The 16,842-nt window shown below is 49.6% G+C and overlaps 1 protein-coding gene across 1 annotated transcript in view; it reads left to right on the plus strand.

The window, feature by feature from the left end:
- The first annotated feature begins 344 nt into the window (after positions 1-344).
- The window catches only part of MXI1 (MAX interactor 1, dimerization protein), an 85,824-nt gene continuing 69,326 nt past the window's right edge, over positions 345-16,842 (plus strand). The window contains exon 1 of the mRNA XM_035028776.1: positions 345-765. Coding sequence (XP_034884667.1) covers positions 504-765 — 262 coding nt within the window. The 5' untranslated portion in view covers positions 345-503. The remainder of the gene's footprint in view (positions 766-16,842) is intronic.

Here is a 16,842-nt window from a genome sequence, read left to right on the forward strand (position 1 = left end):
AGGCATTGTGCTGGACCGTTCACGAGGTCTTAATTTTATGTGAAGAAAAAAATAGCTTACTAGTTTGTTTTTATGCAGGTCCACTTAGAGGCATCGAGTATTTTTTCCCTTAGTGTTGAAATACAGTGCTCTACTCTGAGGTAAGATTTGGGGAGAGGCGGGGAAGGGTGCGGGGACGGGCTGAGGGCGGTCCCTGCCTCGCTTGTCTCCACCTTTTATTTTGACCGGTCCGATGGCGACAGGCTCGCACTAGGACCCAGGCGCCAGAGCGCCTCCGTCTGTCCTGTAGGTTCATTCAATCTCCCATACACACAGACCCACTGCGAGACCGACACACACTCACACACTCACACAACTGCACGCAGCGAGGCTCGGGAAGTCAGGTCGCCTCCTCGCCTCGGCGCCTCCTCCGCTCCAGCCAGCCGGGTCTCCTCTGGGGACCGGAGCTCGGCCGGGCAGCGCAGCCCCAAAAGAGGACGAGCTCAGCGGACCCCGGTTCCTCCATGGGCAAACGCGGGCGGCCGCGCAAGGAGGCGCGCTGTGAGGGCGCGGGGCTGGCCCCCGCCGCGCCCCTGGCGGTGGCCGCGCCCCAGCCCCCGGCCCAGCCCGAGGAGCCCGCGGGGGCCAAGCTCAGGTGCCCCTTCTCGGACATTTTCAACACCAGCGAGAACTCGATGGAGAAGCACATCAACACTTTTCTGCAGAACGTGCAGATTCTGCTCGAGGCCGCCAGCTACCTGGAGCAGATCGAGAAAGAAAACAAAAGTAAGTTTAGGGGCCCCGGCTGCTCCTCGGCGCCCGGCTCTTTCTTCCTCAACCACTTGGGCGACCCCTGTCGCCTGCTCGGCCCGCGCCCCCCTCCCCCCAACACACACATCCAGCCCTCGGCAGTAAAGCCGATGACACCGGAGAAAGGACACGCACGCACAAAGCTGCTAAAGATGTAACAAAGACGAGCGGGGGGGGGGGCGAGGGGGGGCTGTCGGTACGTCCGTCCGTCGGTCTCCCGGAGGCTGGGAGGACCGCCGGGTGGACAAGCGGGGGAGTGCTGTTGGCTGACAACTGAGCCCAGAGCTCATCTCTTCGAGGTCGCCTTTCTTCCTTCTCCCCCCCCCCCCAGCCTTCTCGGGCAGACAAGTGTTGTTTTTCTGTCGCTCGTTCCTGGGTGGGGTGAGGATTAGAAGCCCAAAGTTGGAAATCCTAGGCAGAGCTCAGCGGTTCGAGAAAAAAAACACACAAGAGACACACACGACAACAATAACAACAACAACAACCAAACAGCCCTCCGCGGCATGGGCTTGGTCTGGCTGGCTCGGCTCGGCTTCTCCCTCCTGTCTACTGTGCTTTTTCCTCCCCTCTCGCAGCGGGGCTCAGGCCATCGCGTCCACGGATACAGTCCCCCAGCACCTCTGTTGCCCTGGGGTGCCGCCACCCCCCCTCCCCCAAACAGGCCGGCTGGGCCAGGCAGCGCCAGCAGCTCGCCCCGGACCCGCCGTCCTGCGCCCGGGAAACTTGGCGAGGGGGACACAGCTAAAAGGAAACTTTGGGATCTCGCAGGAAACAATAGTTGGGGAAGAAGGTGTGGGCTGTTGTGTGCGGTTTCTTTATTTTCCGGGAGACGACTTAGGAGCGAGCGCGCCTGGCGAACGCCTGCTTGTCGATTTCTGCCGTCCTCCTGCCCCCCCACCTCGCGGATTCAGGTGGAGAGCAATGTTGGGGGGGGGGTGTTGGGAGCCCCACCCCGGCCTGGCCTCCTTTTTGTATTTGTTTGTTTCATTTTTGCCCCTGCCTGCTGGGTCCCCCAGTCCTCCCAGGCAGTCGACTCAGCGTCCTAACGGGGGCACGCGTGTGCGGCGTCTCCAGCACGGTCCTCACAAATAAGAGCTGCGAGAAGGGGGAAGGGGTCGAGGCAGATAAACCGATGGACTGGAGAAAACCAGACTGTTTAATCGGTCCGAACAAGTAGGAAGATCCATGAGACGAGGGGGGGTGGGGGAAATGGTCCGATTGCAACGTGTCAGATCTTGCAACCTCCTCCCCCTAAAACACAACAACAACAGTCCTCAAACACAAAAACACCTTAGCTGACCAACACCCCAGGCCTCCAGGGTGAAAGTAACCGTGTGTTGCCAGCGCCAGTTGTGTAGTGGCTGAAGGCAAAAACAAGGATTTGTGTGGGGAGGACGGTTGTGTATGTTCTTTTCTTTCTCTTCTCTCCTGTTTTCTCGGAGTGCCAGGATTGCGAGAAAGGCGCATCGCTGGCTGTGTAGCCGGCTCAGTTTGCGATTATTCAAGGGGGGGGGGGGGTGCATTCGTCAGGAGGGTAGTTTCTGAAAAGCCAGAGCTGGTGGGGAGCTGGGTGAAGACGTGGTTTTGTTTGGTGTGTTTGCTTTTGTTGGAGGGGGGAGGGGCGCGATTTCTTTAGCTACCCCTCACCCCTGTCCGGGGTTCTCCGGAGTCTGTCCCGTGGTGACGACTCTGGCGGGGGGTGCACCCAAAGAGGGCACCTTGGCAGTGTGTGGCAAACCTGGTCCCCCACCCCCCAAGCATGGTGTACTAAGGAGGTGGCTGGAGAGCTTCCACCGCGTCCCGCCCCCCGCTTCGCACCCGCAGACAATCAGAGACCTCCGCCCCCGCCCCCGCCGCCTCCCCCGCGGCGTCCCCGGCCGCCCTGGCCGCCGCCACCTCCTAGTTTACCCCGTGCCGGGGCTCCGGCGTGGCCACCAGTCACGTAAGCAGAGGGCCGGGCGCGCCGGGCCGGGCTACCCCGCACGGGGCGGGCCAACGGCAGCGGAGCGGGGCTCCTGTGGCGGAGGAAGCCAGGGGGCTTCCTCCCGGTCCCTCTCCCGAGTGACCGCACTGCAAGCCCCGCAGCCCCCGAGAGGGGTTCGGGAACCTCAGCGCCCCAGTCAAAGTCAACTTCGTGTGCGTAATCAGCCCCTCGGCCCTACTGCCCCCCCGCTCCGGCCGGCTCCCCGCGGGAGTATTTTTAGCTCTCCTGCCTCTATTTGCCGCCGCTGTTGGGCTCTGCATGACGTGATGCCAACGGCCCCCAGATTTCCCCGAGAGCGTGGGCCGCTGCGCCTTGCCCGGCTTGGCTGCAGGGACCCAGCTCCAGGCCCTCGCCCCCTCCCCAGTAGCTCTTGCTGGCGAGGGTGACCTCCAGCAAACTACGGGCGACCATCGCCGGGCCCTCTATTATGCCCCTTGCAAACAGAAGCGGCCCACAGGGGCTGCTTTATCCTCCCCACTTTCGGTCCCCCCCCGCCCTCCCGCCAGGTCTGGGTTTCCTGGTACGGAAAACGGCGGGCCCTACATCTGCCTCATTTTACTGGGGGCGCTTCTTCGCGCTGGCGGCGCTCGCCGTTGTTTTCTGCTCGCTGCACACAATGCCCGCGCGTCACGGCGGTCCGCGTGTGCACAGCAATAACGCGAGTTGGGGGGCGGGTCGTGCGTGCGCCGGGCTCGGGCACTGCGGGTCGCTCCGCGCGCGCGGGGCTTGTTTTGCTTCAGAGCCCCGCTTTCCGAAAGGCTTACATCATTCAGTTGTTGGGGGAGGGAGGGGGATCTGGGCGTTCCGATAGGACTCCAGCATTTCTCAGGTCCCTGGTTTTTGGAAGGAAGCAGGGATCCTAGTTGTTTAATTATTATTATGATGGGAGGGGGCTCAAGCTTTGTTTGTTGGGCAAGTTGGGTTTTTTTTTTTTTCTTTTTAGGTCACTACTGCAAAGGGCATTGCTGGCCGGCTCAGGTGCACAACCTCCCCGCGTTCATTTCAGCCAGTTCCCCTGTAATCACTTGATCTCAGTTTCTCCGCCTCCTCCTCCTCCCCCTCCCAGCTAGAGACACATGGTTTCCACATGGAGACAAACTTCTTTCCTCTGACTGGACTTGACCTAGCTGCGTTGTTCAGCCTATCGCCAGCTTCAGCTTTCTCTGACGTCACGCGTTGCTGAGGCCAGAGACTGGTGGGTGGGGCCAGGAGGCAAGCCAGGAAATCTCTGGGAGCTGTAGTGTGGCCAGCTGGTACGATTCCTTCTTAAAGGGACGCTCTTCTCCCCTGAGATGGGTGTCAGCCTTGATTCTCCATTTCGGGTTCTGTGAGACCTTCCCGAAATGCACCAGTAGACCGTGGTCACGAGTTCACACGTTTCGTTTTTACTGTTGTTTGCAAAGTACTTACTTGGCAGGAGCTCGCCTTATTTTCCATTGTTGCCAGAACTGCTTTTCGTTGCCTCTTTGAGGTTTCCGTAGTAGGAGTGCTCACCAAGCTGTGGCCCCAGTGTTGAATTATTCCCAGTAGATATGGTGAGTCTCCTCAGGGAGAGGGTGTTCAAATTAAGTCACCCAGTTTTGCAAGACAAGGATTCCCAAGGATATGCGGGTACATTTTCCTGACGTTCTAACTGATGTGAATCCTTAAGGATCTCAAATTAAAGGTCTCCAGAAATATTAATCATGGAGACTAGGATTGGTTATCACAAAATCAGAAGTTATATGTAAATCACCTCTGGCATCCTCTATATCCATTTGGGGTCCAGTGAAGGGGTGGCAACTTAGGACCGACTGATAGACAAATATTTACTTCCTGTTTTGGAAAAGGTTAAAACTGAAAGGGAAAAAGAACCAGACTCACAGAAAAGCTGCTCAGTGGGGCAAGTAGAAGCTACTCTAACAGGTAACGTCCAGAGTATAGAAATGGGTTTCTCAGTGTCTGCAGAAGGTCGGTTTGGGGGCAATGCTTTTAAGAAGAGAAGAATGATTACATGGGAGGAGACGGCATGGATTGCTCTCTGGAGTGGATTATGTGGGGTTGAGGGTGAGGTGCTTTCTTAGGGGCATGGACAGGCCAAGGAGCAGCCTCTTCCTCCTGATGGAGGAAGCTGCTGCTTTGTGGTGTCATTTGGCCCCGCCCCGCCTTCCTCTCTTAATCTTCTCTGCTCCTGTCCAGCAGGTCCACCAGCAAGCACGCTTCGCAGTCATGACTCCGTGCTTGACTCAGACTCTTCCCTCTGTCTAGAATGGCTTCATTCTCTTATTCCTCTGAGGTTATCTGTATCTTACTCACCCTTCAAGACCTAGGTCAGCTCCCACCTCCTCTAGGAAGCCTCATCTGGCTATTTCTTAATTCACGGTAGTTGAGAGACTGAAAGCTTTACGGTTACCCAAAGCAGGGCCCAGATTCCTCCTTTGCCGCTTACTGGCTTTGTGACTTTGGGTACAAGTTACCTAACCTCTCTGAGGTTCCATTTCTTTTTTGTAAATTGAGGATGACAGTAGAACCAGTCTCACATCATTGCTGAACAACTCCATTTAAACATTTAAAGTCCCTGGAATATAGTAGGTGCTCAATAAATAGCCTCTTCTCTGAGCTTTGATAATCAGTAACCATGCAATCTTCTACTTGCTTCCTGTGTATTAGCTTTATCCTCCTGGGGAGGTGATTAGCATCCTAAGGGAAAAGATCACCTATAGCATTTCAGTATAGGCCACCATTGCATAGAGCCCACCACTGGGCATACAGAGACACTTAATATACATTCTTTGATTGGTTGGATTTATCATTTACTGGCTATGGCACAGTGATCAGGTTTGAAGGCCAGGAGACACAGTAAAGACTTTCTAGGGACTTGGAGAAGAGTTGGAAATACTGATCTCTTCCAAGGAAAGAGGGTCTCCCATAATCAACACAGACTGCCCTTGGCCTGTAAAGACCAGGGGCAGCACAGAGATGGTAGGTTAGGCCTGGAGAGTTGAAAGTGCCCACTGTCATCTGCTGTGACCCGGAAAATGAATCAGTTACTAGCAGGGGACTAGAGGACTAGAGCAGGGGACTAGGGCAGCCTTGCTAAAATTGAGGGCTTTGATGGCAACTAACGTTCAAGCAGGTCACATTTCTACATAGCAGGCATCTTACGATTCATTCATTCATTCTGCAAATATGTATTGAGCATCTACTATGTGTACTTGCTTTTCCCTGAAAACTCTGTGGGCTGATTGACGGTGGGGGTGGAGTGGGATATTTGGTTTTGGGGGCTGTGTGTAAAGAACATTCTTAAATCAGGTCTTTATTTTCGCTGCATCCTAAATTATGTTTCTCAGATTCAGTTTTTTTTCCAGTTTTAAATATGATTTCTGCCCACTGGTAAATGCCAGAAGTAGACTTTGAGAATATTGTTGTGGCTTTCAGAACCCCAGAGCTCCCAGGGACCGGGCACCCTGCAGAGGCGACCCAAGGGACCCTTAGAATATTGGAGAAGTTGAATTGAGCCATTCCTGGTTTGGGGGGAAAAAGGAGGTCCCATAAGTTCCAAGGGAAAACAATAGCTGCTCATTGACCCTCCCTCGCTGATGGAAACACTCTCCCATTGACATACCCCGAAATGGGGATTTTTATCTGAGGATGGCTGGTCAAGAGTTTGGAGGGAAAACTGAGGGAAATGAAGAGGGTTGCATGTTGCATCAGCAACTAACTGCATTATGTAATCAGTACTGGCTACCATTTTTGAGCACAGACTATATACCAAGTATGGAGCTAAATGTGCATTATCTCCTCCAGTCTTCACAACAACCCCATGATGTGTGCAATTTTATTACCCCATTTTATGGAGGGGGTAACCAAGGTGCAGGGATGTTGAGTAACTTGCCCAAAGGTCATATGGTTTAGTGAGCTGAGTTTCGAACCTAGGCCTCTGATTCCAGAATGAGCCTGCAGTCTTAACCATATATGCATGTACACATTTTCCAGCCAAGGAATGAAGTCCAGAGAGGTAAAATGACTTGCTCAAGGTCACCCAGCAACCCATAGCAGAGCTGGTATTTGAAACACTCTGTTGATTGTTCAAGGTCTTCCTGTACACACCCTGCTTAGAAAAGGCTGAGAAGTGAGGCCGAGGACAGAAAAGCCGACCAGAGAGGTTTTTTTTCAGACTTGTTCAACTCTCCTGGCCCTAACTCAAGTTTAGGCTCCTAGGAAACACCACCCCCTCCTGCTGCCTTTCCCAAGTCTGTCCTCTGGGCATATCAGAGGGCTTGGGCTGTTGCTATGGTACTGGGGCCAACAGCAGGTTCATCAAAAGCCGGGTCTTTTGCCTTAAAAAAAATGCCCAGCCCTGCAGAAACGAATTGGCCACAAAGATTTGCATCAGTCATTGTGGCTTGTTCTGTTTTAGATCCCCCCTGCCTCCTTACCCCATCCCCTCCTCCCTACCACCACCACTTTCTATAAATACAGTTGGATAAATATTGATTTAAACTGGGTTTCTGGAGGAGAAGCTCATGGCTGCCCTGGCCTGCTCTTCACTTAGATACCACCAGGATGCCAGGCCTGACACACCTAACCCCCGACAGCTCTGGCTTCCAAATGACCCGTTTGGGGAAGGTGAGTTGTGGTTTTGTGGCTTTTGAGTTAAAAGAGAGAGAGAGAGAAAGAGGGAGGAGAAAAAGGAGCAAAAAAGCAACAACCCAGCAAGAAATGGGAATCTTCTTGCAGAATGAAGAAAGCAATTTTCAGCAGGCAGAAATCAGCGACCGGCGGCGGGGGGCACGTATTGCTGTCTCACCTTCTGAACCATTCTCTTGACTTTTCCATTCTTCCTTCCACTCCATTTTAGGTTTTGTTTTTAAAGGAGGCTGGTGGCAAGACAGAGTGTCAGGGCTAGAAGGAGCCCCAGAGGGTCACAGAGTATCCATCACCCTCACTGTATAGATGGGGAGGCTGAGGCCCAGAGAGGGACAGTGGCTTGCCCAAGATGATGCAGCAGGGGCAGAACCAGACTCTTCTGGGCCTCTCGCCCGGTGTGAGACTGGATTACAAGCAGAGCCCCAAATTGGGCTTTTGTTTTACAGGTCAGGTGCTTATAAAGTCAGCAATTTTCAAACCTAGTTTACTGATCCTAGGGTGTGTCCAGTTATTGCAAAGGTCATTGCAACATTCTCAATGGTCTTTCAAAATGAAGCTAATTTGAATTTGCCATTTAGAAAAAAAATATTTTCTTTTACAATGGGGCTGGGGGAAGTAGAAGCAGCCCAAAGGCAGTGACAGTGACAGGATGGCTACCCAAGCCTTATCTGAGGAGGAGAAATACAAGTCTTCCCAGAGGGGCCTCCTCCGGGAGTGGTGGGGGGAGCTCTGGGCTCGCACTGGAGAGAGGCTTCTATTCCACAGGGACAGACACCTGCTCTCTGGTTCTTCTGCTACTAAGGGGAAGTAATTGTCTCTGATATCATAGTCCCTGAGTGGCCTGACTGGAGGTGTTAAAGCTGTCAACAGCTGACTTGATCTCCCCGGCCAAAAATAATGGGAATTTGCCGCCATCCTCCAGAGCTTGAGACTTCTTTACTTCCTCATCTTGGCTGAGTTGTGTTAGGCCCCTTGCTTGTGAAACATTTTGAAAGTTCAGGTGACCCTTGCTTTGAGCAATAAATCTCCAGGAAATATATGTAAATAGGATCCCTTTTTTAAAAAATTTAGATTGGAGACTCTCTCTTTAAAAGGCCCTCATGGCATATCCTTTTATAATCTGTGGAACTATGTTGCTTGTCAGGAATTCTCCCTAAATTTGTTCTGTGAATGTCTTCATTCATTCATTCATTCATTCAACCGATATATAAGGAGCACATACTGCTGCTTTATGTCAGGCACTTTGCTAGTCCTGGAGCTACAGTCCCTGCCCTCACGCATGGAGTGTTTATTCTAGTGCCAGGTTTTAGAAATTCACTTGTCTTAAAGTGAACCCCAACAATGTAGAATTGCATCTGACTTGGACTTGGTGTCTTTGGTTCTAGCCATCATTACAGATGGGACAAAAATTTATCTTAAGCTTCCTAAAAGGAATAGTCCCTCCCCTCCCTGCACCCCCTACCCCCACCCCTGTGTTTAAAATCTTTTGTGTTTTGTGTTTGTAATTTTTACAGATCTGAATTTTTTTTTTTTTTCTGCCTGAGCTTAGGAAACTAAGTACCCTATAAGCAGCCTTGTAAATAAGCACATTCCACTCTCAGCTCTTTATAGATTGGGGCATTCTGTACTTGGAGGATTGTCCATACCAGTGTTCCTACCAAGCCCACTCTCCCATATAACATGCCCTTGGCTACATACCTCTTATATCCAACTCCAGCATCTGCTAAGGAAATTTAAACACAGCAAAATTAGAAAGATAAACATAGTGTCCTGGGGGAGATTGGGACATTCAAACTAAAGCCAATAAAAAGGGATTTGGATTACCTACTATTTGAGATATTTTACTCTTGTGTCTTTATGGCCATTAGCAAGAATACTTGAATAAAGATGATTTGGGACAATTTTAATACTGTTGTATTAAAATGGAGGGCATGCCCAGGGCTGCTGTGTTTGTGGCCATAGGTGCCTGGTGGGAGCTGGGGCGGCCTCTGTTTTTCTTTCTGCAGGGGCCCAGAACTGCCTTATGGCATCCCTGTGTTAATCTCCGTCTTCCTCTACCACACCTGACCTCCCATACCATATTTCTTGACTCCTAAGACTGAGTGCCTTGCATACAACTTTCTTTAATTCTTTTCACCAGCTGTAAAATTTAGCTCAATTCAACAGATAATGTCTAAAACCTGCCAGGAGCCAAGCCCTGTGCTTGGTGCTTTCAAAGTGCAGGCGGTATGGTCTCCAGTTCCAGCTCATATTCCAGTACAAATGATAGACAAATAGAGACCAATAAATAATTCTTGCCTGTCTCCTAGGAGTCTGATAAGCTGTCCCCAAGGGGACTGCTGACAAGTGCAATGTTGTCTCTGTTTTCCAAAGGCATAGCGATAATGGCCCCCTTTACTGAGCAGTTACTATGTACTAGCACAATGCTAAGTGCTCTGTATTAAATCCTCACAACCATACAATAGGAGGGTGCTAGAATTATCCTCATTTGTAAATGAGGAAAGCCTTGGCCTTAGCAAGGCTAAGTTCCCCAAAGCCACATGCTAACATAGAGTGGAGCTGAAACTCAAACCTAGGTTTTTCTTTCTTCTTATGAGAAGTTAGGCCTCAAGGGGCAAGAGGAAAGGGATGGAATCTGGAATGTTTGAAGTCCAAGCTGAGGGTCCCCTGGGGGATGCCTCCCTGGAGTGACTTCCTTTACTTCCCACTCATCCTAGGGCGGAGAGAAGGCAGCCCAAAGCTTCCAGGGCTCTTTGGGTATTGACACTAAAGTCAGATGAGGGCCCTTTTTCTGAAGGACACTGGTCTAGGGTGTCGCTCCTTGCATGTGCAGTCCCACCTTGGCCAGCAGCCCCTGGGGAACTCACCCAACCAGTAGAGCCCCTGTGGCTCTGCACACTAGGATGTCAGGGGTGTGAATCCACACTCTACCAGGTTGTGCTGGGTTTCCTGAAGGCGTTCTAGATTGTAGGGCAGCTGGTCTGGCCCTGCTTCGAGCCAAGGGCTTCTGCCAGAGAAGCCGGAGGGGAGAAGCATGTGTGAGCTGCAGAGATGAGCTATAGACCCTGGCTGCCACCGTGACGGTGTGGGCCAGCTGGTTCCGGTCAAGTGGCGTAGGTCCAACCTCTTCCTCTCCTCAGTGGAGATCGAGGAAACGAGAGTGATCTTAAATATAACTGGGTTCATGTCACGTACTTGTTTCAAACCTTTCGATAGTTTCTTTCCTATCTCACCCTTACTGTTGAGAGTGAGTGTGGTCCTAAGATGGGCAGCCTTGGCATCTGCTGGGAGCTTGTCAGAAAGGGGACTCTCAGGCCCCGCCCCAGACCTGTTCAATCTGAATCTGTATTGTATCACAATTTCCAGGTGGATTTGTGTGCTCATTAAAGTTTGAGAGGCCAGCCTAGGCAGCCGTTGTGATTGCCCTGGTCCTCCTATCCACCCGAAGCCACCCTGCATTTATTATTTATCCTTTATCCTACCTATCACAATTTACTCTGATTTTGCTGGCTTGTCCTCAGTGTGTCAGGCTAGGATACAAGCACCTTGAGCCCCGGGTTCATTAAGTAGTTTCATTCACTTTTCTATCTTCAGCATCTAGCTTAGTGCTCAAGATGCTTAAGGAATATCTGTTGAATGAATGATGAGTTCTCTCTCTTTAACCTTCTGACCTAGTGTTTCTCAACAAGGGAGCTACTGGTGAGACAGTTCTTCTTGTGCAGATTAGTCCAGAATACTGCAGGATGTAACATCCTTGGTTCCTACTCACTAAATGACAGCAGAACCCCCCAGTCATTGTGACACTCAAGAAAGACACTCCTATTTATTTCCAAAGCCTCTCAGGGGATCGCCTTACCCCTGGTTGAGACCAATGCCCTAACCAGTTTTGTTTGGCTGATCTGATTAAACATACTTTGATATGCTGTGGGGTCCCAGAATTAGAAAATCTAAGTTTGAATCTGGTCATGACCTATGTGACATTGGGCAAATCTCTTAACCTTTCTAGGCCTCATCTGTGAACCAGGGAATCTCAGAGGTGTGCTGAGGAGTCCATGAATTGACTGTATGATGAGCACCATGTACAGTTGGCTGTCATTATGTGGAACCTAGTATACAAATGGAGGCATATTGTTCTAAGCTCTCTGGGGAATCCCAGAATCCTAGAATCAGAATGCTGGGGCTGGAAGAGATGGAGAGATCAGTCTTGTCCTTGAGGAGCCAAGGAAGGGCCTGGTGTCTTCATTCTAGATGGCGCACCTGAGGCGGAGAACTCAGCCCCAAGGCAGCAGGCTGGGTGTGTGGCTTAATAGTCTCCAGGGCCTGGCTGAGCCTCAGAGTGACCTCCACAAGTTTCTGCTGTCTGGAAGGGAGTGTTGATGCCAGTGGGTGGGGGCAGGGCAGTTCTAGCCAGGCTCCTGGCAGGGGAGGGAGGGTTACCCAGGGCTGTGGCAAGAATGTGGGGCATCCTCTTAGCAGCAGGGAAGGCCTCTGGCAATTTTTTCTTTTTTTTTAAGGTTTTAAAATCAAGTTGCATCTACCTTTGAAAGAACAGATCATTGCATCCAAAACCTGATACATGCAACAAAAGATATATATAGTATATTCTTGCTTTTAAATATAGATGCAAACATTCTGAGGAAAATATTAATTCATGAAATGAGCGATGTTTCAAAAGAATTAACATACCATGGCTGAGTGGGCTATATGCCAGGGATGGCTGAAAGTCAAGAAATCTACCAGTATAAATGATTATAACCACAAATTAAAGGAGAATAATAAGGGACTAGAGCAACAAATGATGAAATGTCATTTGAAAAAAGTATTCAGGAGGCATTCCTGATGAAGGAAACCATTTCCATACAATAAAGATTATTTACCTGTGGTAGTCTTTTAATTAAACTGCTGTAATGAGGTTAGGCCCATGGCTTGTCATCACCAGCAAGGGAGTTGCTTGGCCACCCTTTCCTTAGAGAAGAATGAACCTTAAACAGAAAACAAAAGCAGGCTTTGGATCCCTTTGGAATGTAACCTGATATTTAAAGGTTTGGGACTCCACAAATTTAAAAAATCAGAAAACTTTTTCTAATTTATTTATTTGTTTGTTTGTTTATTTATAAGAACACTGATCAACCAGAAGAAGAATTATGGAGATGGGTAGAGAGCACAGGATGAGAGTCTGTGGGCCTGAATCCTAATCCTTGCTTGGGGGGTTTGATAGATAGCTGCTGTGTGGCCTTTTGGTCAGTTACCATACCTCTCTGGCCCTCAGTTTTCTCATCTGAAAAATGGAAAATGGGAGACTAGATTGAGGAATAAGCTTAATGATATAAGCTTCTATGAAATTAACCATGAAATGTTATTTGGTGGGGGACAGGGGAGGCATTAACTTGGCATGTCCCTAGCAAAGTCCTTTTCCAAAATCCAGAATACCTTATCATTTGTACCCCCAAGTGGGATGGATGCTCCAGGGGCAGCAAATGTCTTAGATGTGCATATTAACTGAGTCCTGCAATGCAGATTTCTTCTTGGATCCAAGTTAATGCAAAAAAGAAGCGATAGGACATTCGAGAAATTAACACATCCATTATAATCACCGGAATAGGCTGCTGTAATAAGAACCATTTAATAAAATTGTAAGAAGCCCTTTTCTAAGGGGGAAGAGATAGGCCAGGATGGAAGTCAAGTGCAGCTGTTTGAGCCTCTGCCAGTGGCCTGATCTCACCAGAAAACTGAAGTTAAAAAACAACAAACTTCAGATTCAGCGATCTCAGATGAACACTGCCTCCCCCTGCCGTTTCCTCCCGCCCCCACGTCCTTTTTCTCCCTGTCTCCCCAGCTCAGGCACCTGGGTGCTCGGTGCTTTTCCGTGTGTTGGGGATGTCAGCCCGCAGCCCTGGCGACTGGAGCCTTGGGAGGCGGCAGCCACCTCTCGGGTTTAGCATTACGTCATCCTTTCTAGACCCAAATTTATCTCGGCTGCACGCAGACCCGCAGCTCTGAGCTGCCGCTGACTTGAGGAGAGCTTACGCATGAAGTTAGGCAAGGCTGACTCACTGGGCAGAAGGAAAGGTTTTCTGCTGCTCTTCACGTTTTGGGGGCCCTGAGGGCAGAGGTGGGAAGGAGGCTGCCGTTGTCATTTTGGGGTGGAGGATGGAAAGACGTATAACTGTGAAGGTTCTCATTTAGGAGCTCAGGACTCACCCTTCCTCCATCTCCAGCCTTCATTACTTGAAAACCCCCATCCTTAAAGATAATGGCAGAAAACGGTGCCCTGTACAGCAAGCATTTTGCACTTTCAGGGAAGTTCTCTTAAGCACCAGCTATTACCAATACAGTGACTTTGGCCTTGTAACTTAACCTCATGGTCCCTTCCCCTCTTTCCATCTCTCCTGTCTGCAGAAAAGATGTAATACAGACCAGTCTCCTCCATAGTTCATGAATCTGCAATAAGTCGTTTGGAAATTTGCATCGAGTAAACCCCTAAGAACGGAGAGCTTTGCCTTCTTGCTCCAGAGGGCAGCTCGTCCCCATCTGGGTTGTGTTTGTTAGAGGCCTGGGGGATTCAGGAGGACTTTTTCCAACTTCAAATGATGCTCCCCTGAGAGAGATCTTTAGGGAGAGGACAGAACCGGAGACTGCGGGTAAGATTCCAGGTTCTTTGGTCGGAAGACTTTGGAAGCCTTGCTTTTCCTCAGTTTCCCCATCTGCATTTGTAGGGCAAACTGGATTCATTTGAGCAAAAGAAAGGCCACAGCTGCTTCTAGGTTCTTCCAGGCTGGGACTGGTGCTGAGGGATGGTTTGAGAAGAGCATTCCTTTCCTGAGGCTAGAGCCCCAAGCTTTGTGCTGCGGGAGACCTTTGTGACCAATGTCAAAGCAAGAACTCTGGGAGTCAGCCAGAGCAGGGAAAGGAAATGGCACCTTCATTTGCTATTAGAAAAGACTGACTATTCCTGTACATAAATCTGCCCTTAACACTGCCCACTGCCCTCCATCACCATCAACTCTGCTATTCTTCAACATATGCAGGTGGCCTTTTTGGTGACTCTCGCCCTACTTTCCATTTCCTCCTCTCCCTCTTGGCCATGACTCTAAAAGAAGGGCTGGTTAATTCATCTGGAGGTCAACTATGAAAGGTCAGGCACATGCACTGAGCATCCTGCTTTCTCTTAATAACTGCTAGGACTTATGATCTATGGATTTAAACCCCTGTGTATTTTCAGTTGGTACATTTTTTTTATTGCATGTCACATGGTTTATCTCCCATTGGGGAGACTTTTATTTGTCATTAATCTACCTCTTTTAAATTCCTGCAGTAGCCCTTAGCAATTTGGGATCTAAAGCTTAAGGCGTCTACAAGTGGTAGAAACTAACTTTCAACCTAATAATTTCTGCCATTAACTAACAGATCTTAGTGAATAGCTATTTTCTTTTAAATAATTCCATTCTTCCCTTTACCCAACATGTCCCTTGTCAAGAGTGGTTGTTACCAATACCTAATGGGAAAGCCCAGATCTGAAGTGACCTAGCCAACAACAGAAAAAGTAAAGTCCCTATTTCAAAGTCTTTACAAAATAAATAAACTCTCCTGTGAACAGCGTGGGAACACCTCTCATTTTGGGTCTCCTTGCATTTGATAGAATATCTATTTGGTTCTTAAATGTGGTGCCAAGCGTAATATTTAAAAGGGCTGGCATAATTTTGCAGCTTTTGACCTCATTGGAAATCTTATTCACTTTGAAAAAAAAAAAAAAGAAGAAGAAGAAGAAGAGAGAGAGAGCATTAAAATGCAGCATGAATCTCATGACATTTTTGAGAGTAAGATTTTCATTCTGAGATGATATTTTCTGCAGTAGCCACTGGAATGACCACAGGGAAGGGGAAATTCTCCCCTCACCAAGAGCTTCCTGTTATTTTGGATGTCCACCAGCAGGTTAAAATAATCAGGGTGGGAAAAAGTTATGGATGTTTATACAATTCCCAGCTTGCTCCTAGAGCATTCAACAGTTATGACCCTCTTGCCCTTCCTCTCCGTAGACCAATGGTTCTCAACTGGGAGTGATTTTTGTGCCCCAGCAGACATTTGGCAATGTTTGGAGACCTTTTTGGTTGGTAGAGTGCTACTGGCATCTAGTGGGTAGAGGCCAGGAATGCTGCTGAACATCCCCCAAAGCACAAGTCTGCCCCCTCAAAGCACAAGGCTGCGCCCCCCCCAATTATTTGCCTGAAATGCAGAGGTTGAGAAACTCTGGTCTAGACTTTGAGGGCTTGTTAGATTGAGGACTTGGAATGAGAATGGAAGAGAGGGCAGCCATTGGCAATCCTTTAATGTGGTCCCTGCTCTCTTTAGCCCCTGCTTTCAGTTCCCTCTCTATGGAGGAGAACAAGAGAGGAAACAATCATCATAGCTTCCATTAACTGAGTGGCATGTACTAAGTGCTGGAATTTTTCGTTTGATCTTCACAATAAGCCCTACTGACTATAGACTCCTTGAGAGTAGAGTCCATATCTGTTTCTCTCATTACTGTACACATTATGTCTAGTACAGTGCCTGGCACATGGCAGGCCCTCAATGTTTGGATAAATGGAGTAACTGTATCTATTTTATACATGAGGAAAATGAGGCCTGAAGAGTCTAGACAGGTAGTGTAACTAGCCGAGTCAGGATTTAAACTGAACCCTTTGTGACTTCAGCCCCAAATCACTTACCCACTGAATTATGTCTTTCACTGGCAACACCAGAGAGGATTTCTAGCCTCTAAAGACACTAGCGAGGGTCCAGAGCAAAATAATTTTTTTTTAAGAACGCACGAAATACAGAACTACCTCTACGTGGAAACCAAGGTGGAAGAAGGGCCTCATGGAAACTTTCTGTGGTACGGATGGGATCATCCCCGGTTTCTGAACCGTGATCTTGGCTTTTCAAATGCTTGTGTGTGCGCCAGCCGAACAGCACATTTTGCGATGGGGGAACTGAGGCATGGAAGTTACATGAAAAAGTGGTAGTAGATAGAGGACTAGAACATGGCACTTCAGGTAATGAATGCTCCAGGTCCTGGGCACCCGCCGGAAGTCGCTGAGAAAAGAGCTTCCCGGTAACTGGCTCAAATTCTTCCTTCCCAGAAGTAAAGCCCAGATAACTTCTTAGTCTTTACACCCTGGAGACAGAAGTCGCACTGGACTACATTTCCCAGCAGCCATTGCGGAATTTGGCAAAGCGCCGGCGCACTGGTGTGTGTGTGTGTGTGTGTGTGTGTGTGTGTGTGTGTACACTACCAATCCCGGTGTGCAGTGGGAGGGGGCGGGACTACATTTCCCAGGAGGCAGAGGAAGGGGCGGGATGGGGCGGGCCTCGGTGCTGCGCCCGCCCCTCCCCCGTGCTCGCGCGGAGAGGTAAACAAACCGCGCGCGGGCTGCCGGCTGCGGCGGGCGCGGCGGGGG

The sequence above is a fragment of the Mirounga leonina genome, unplaced genomic scaffold (assembly GCF_011800145.1).
Source record: "Mirounga leonina isolate KUSES-001 unplaced genomic scaffold, KU_Mleo_1.0 Mir_114, whole genome shotgun sequence".
Classification (NCBI taxonomy): Eukaryota; Metazoa; Chordata; class Mammalia; order Carnivora; family Phocidae; genus Mirounga; species Mirounga leonina.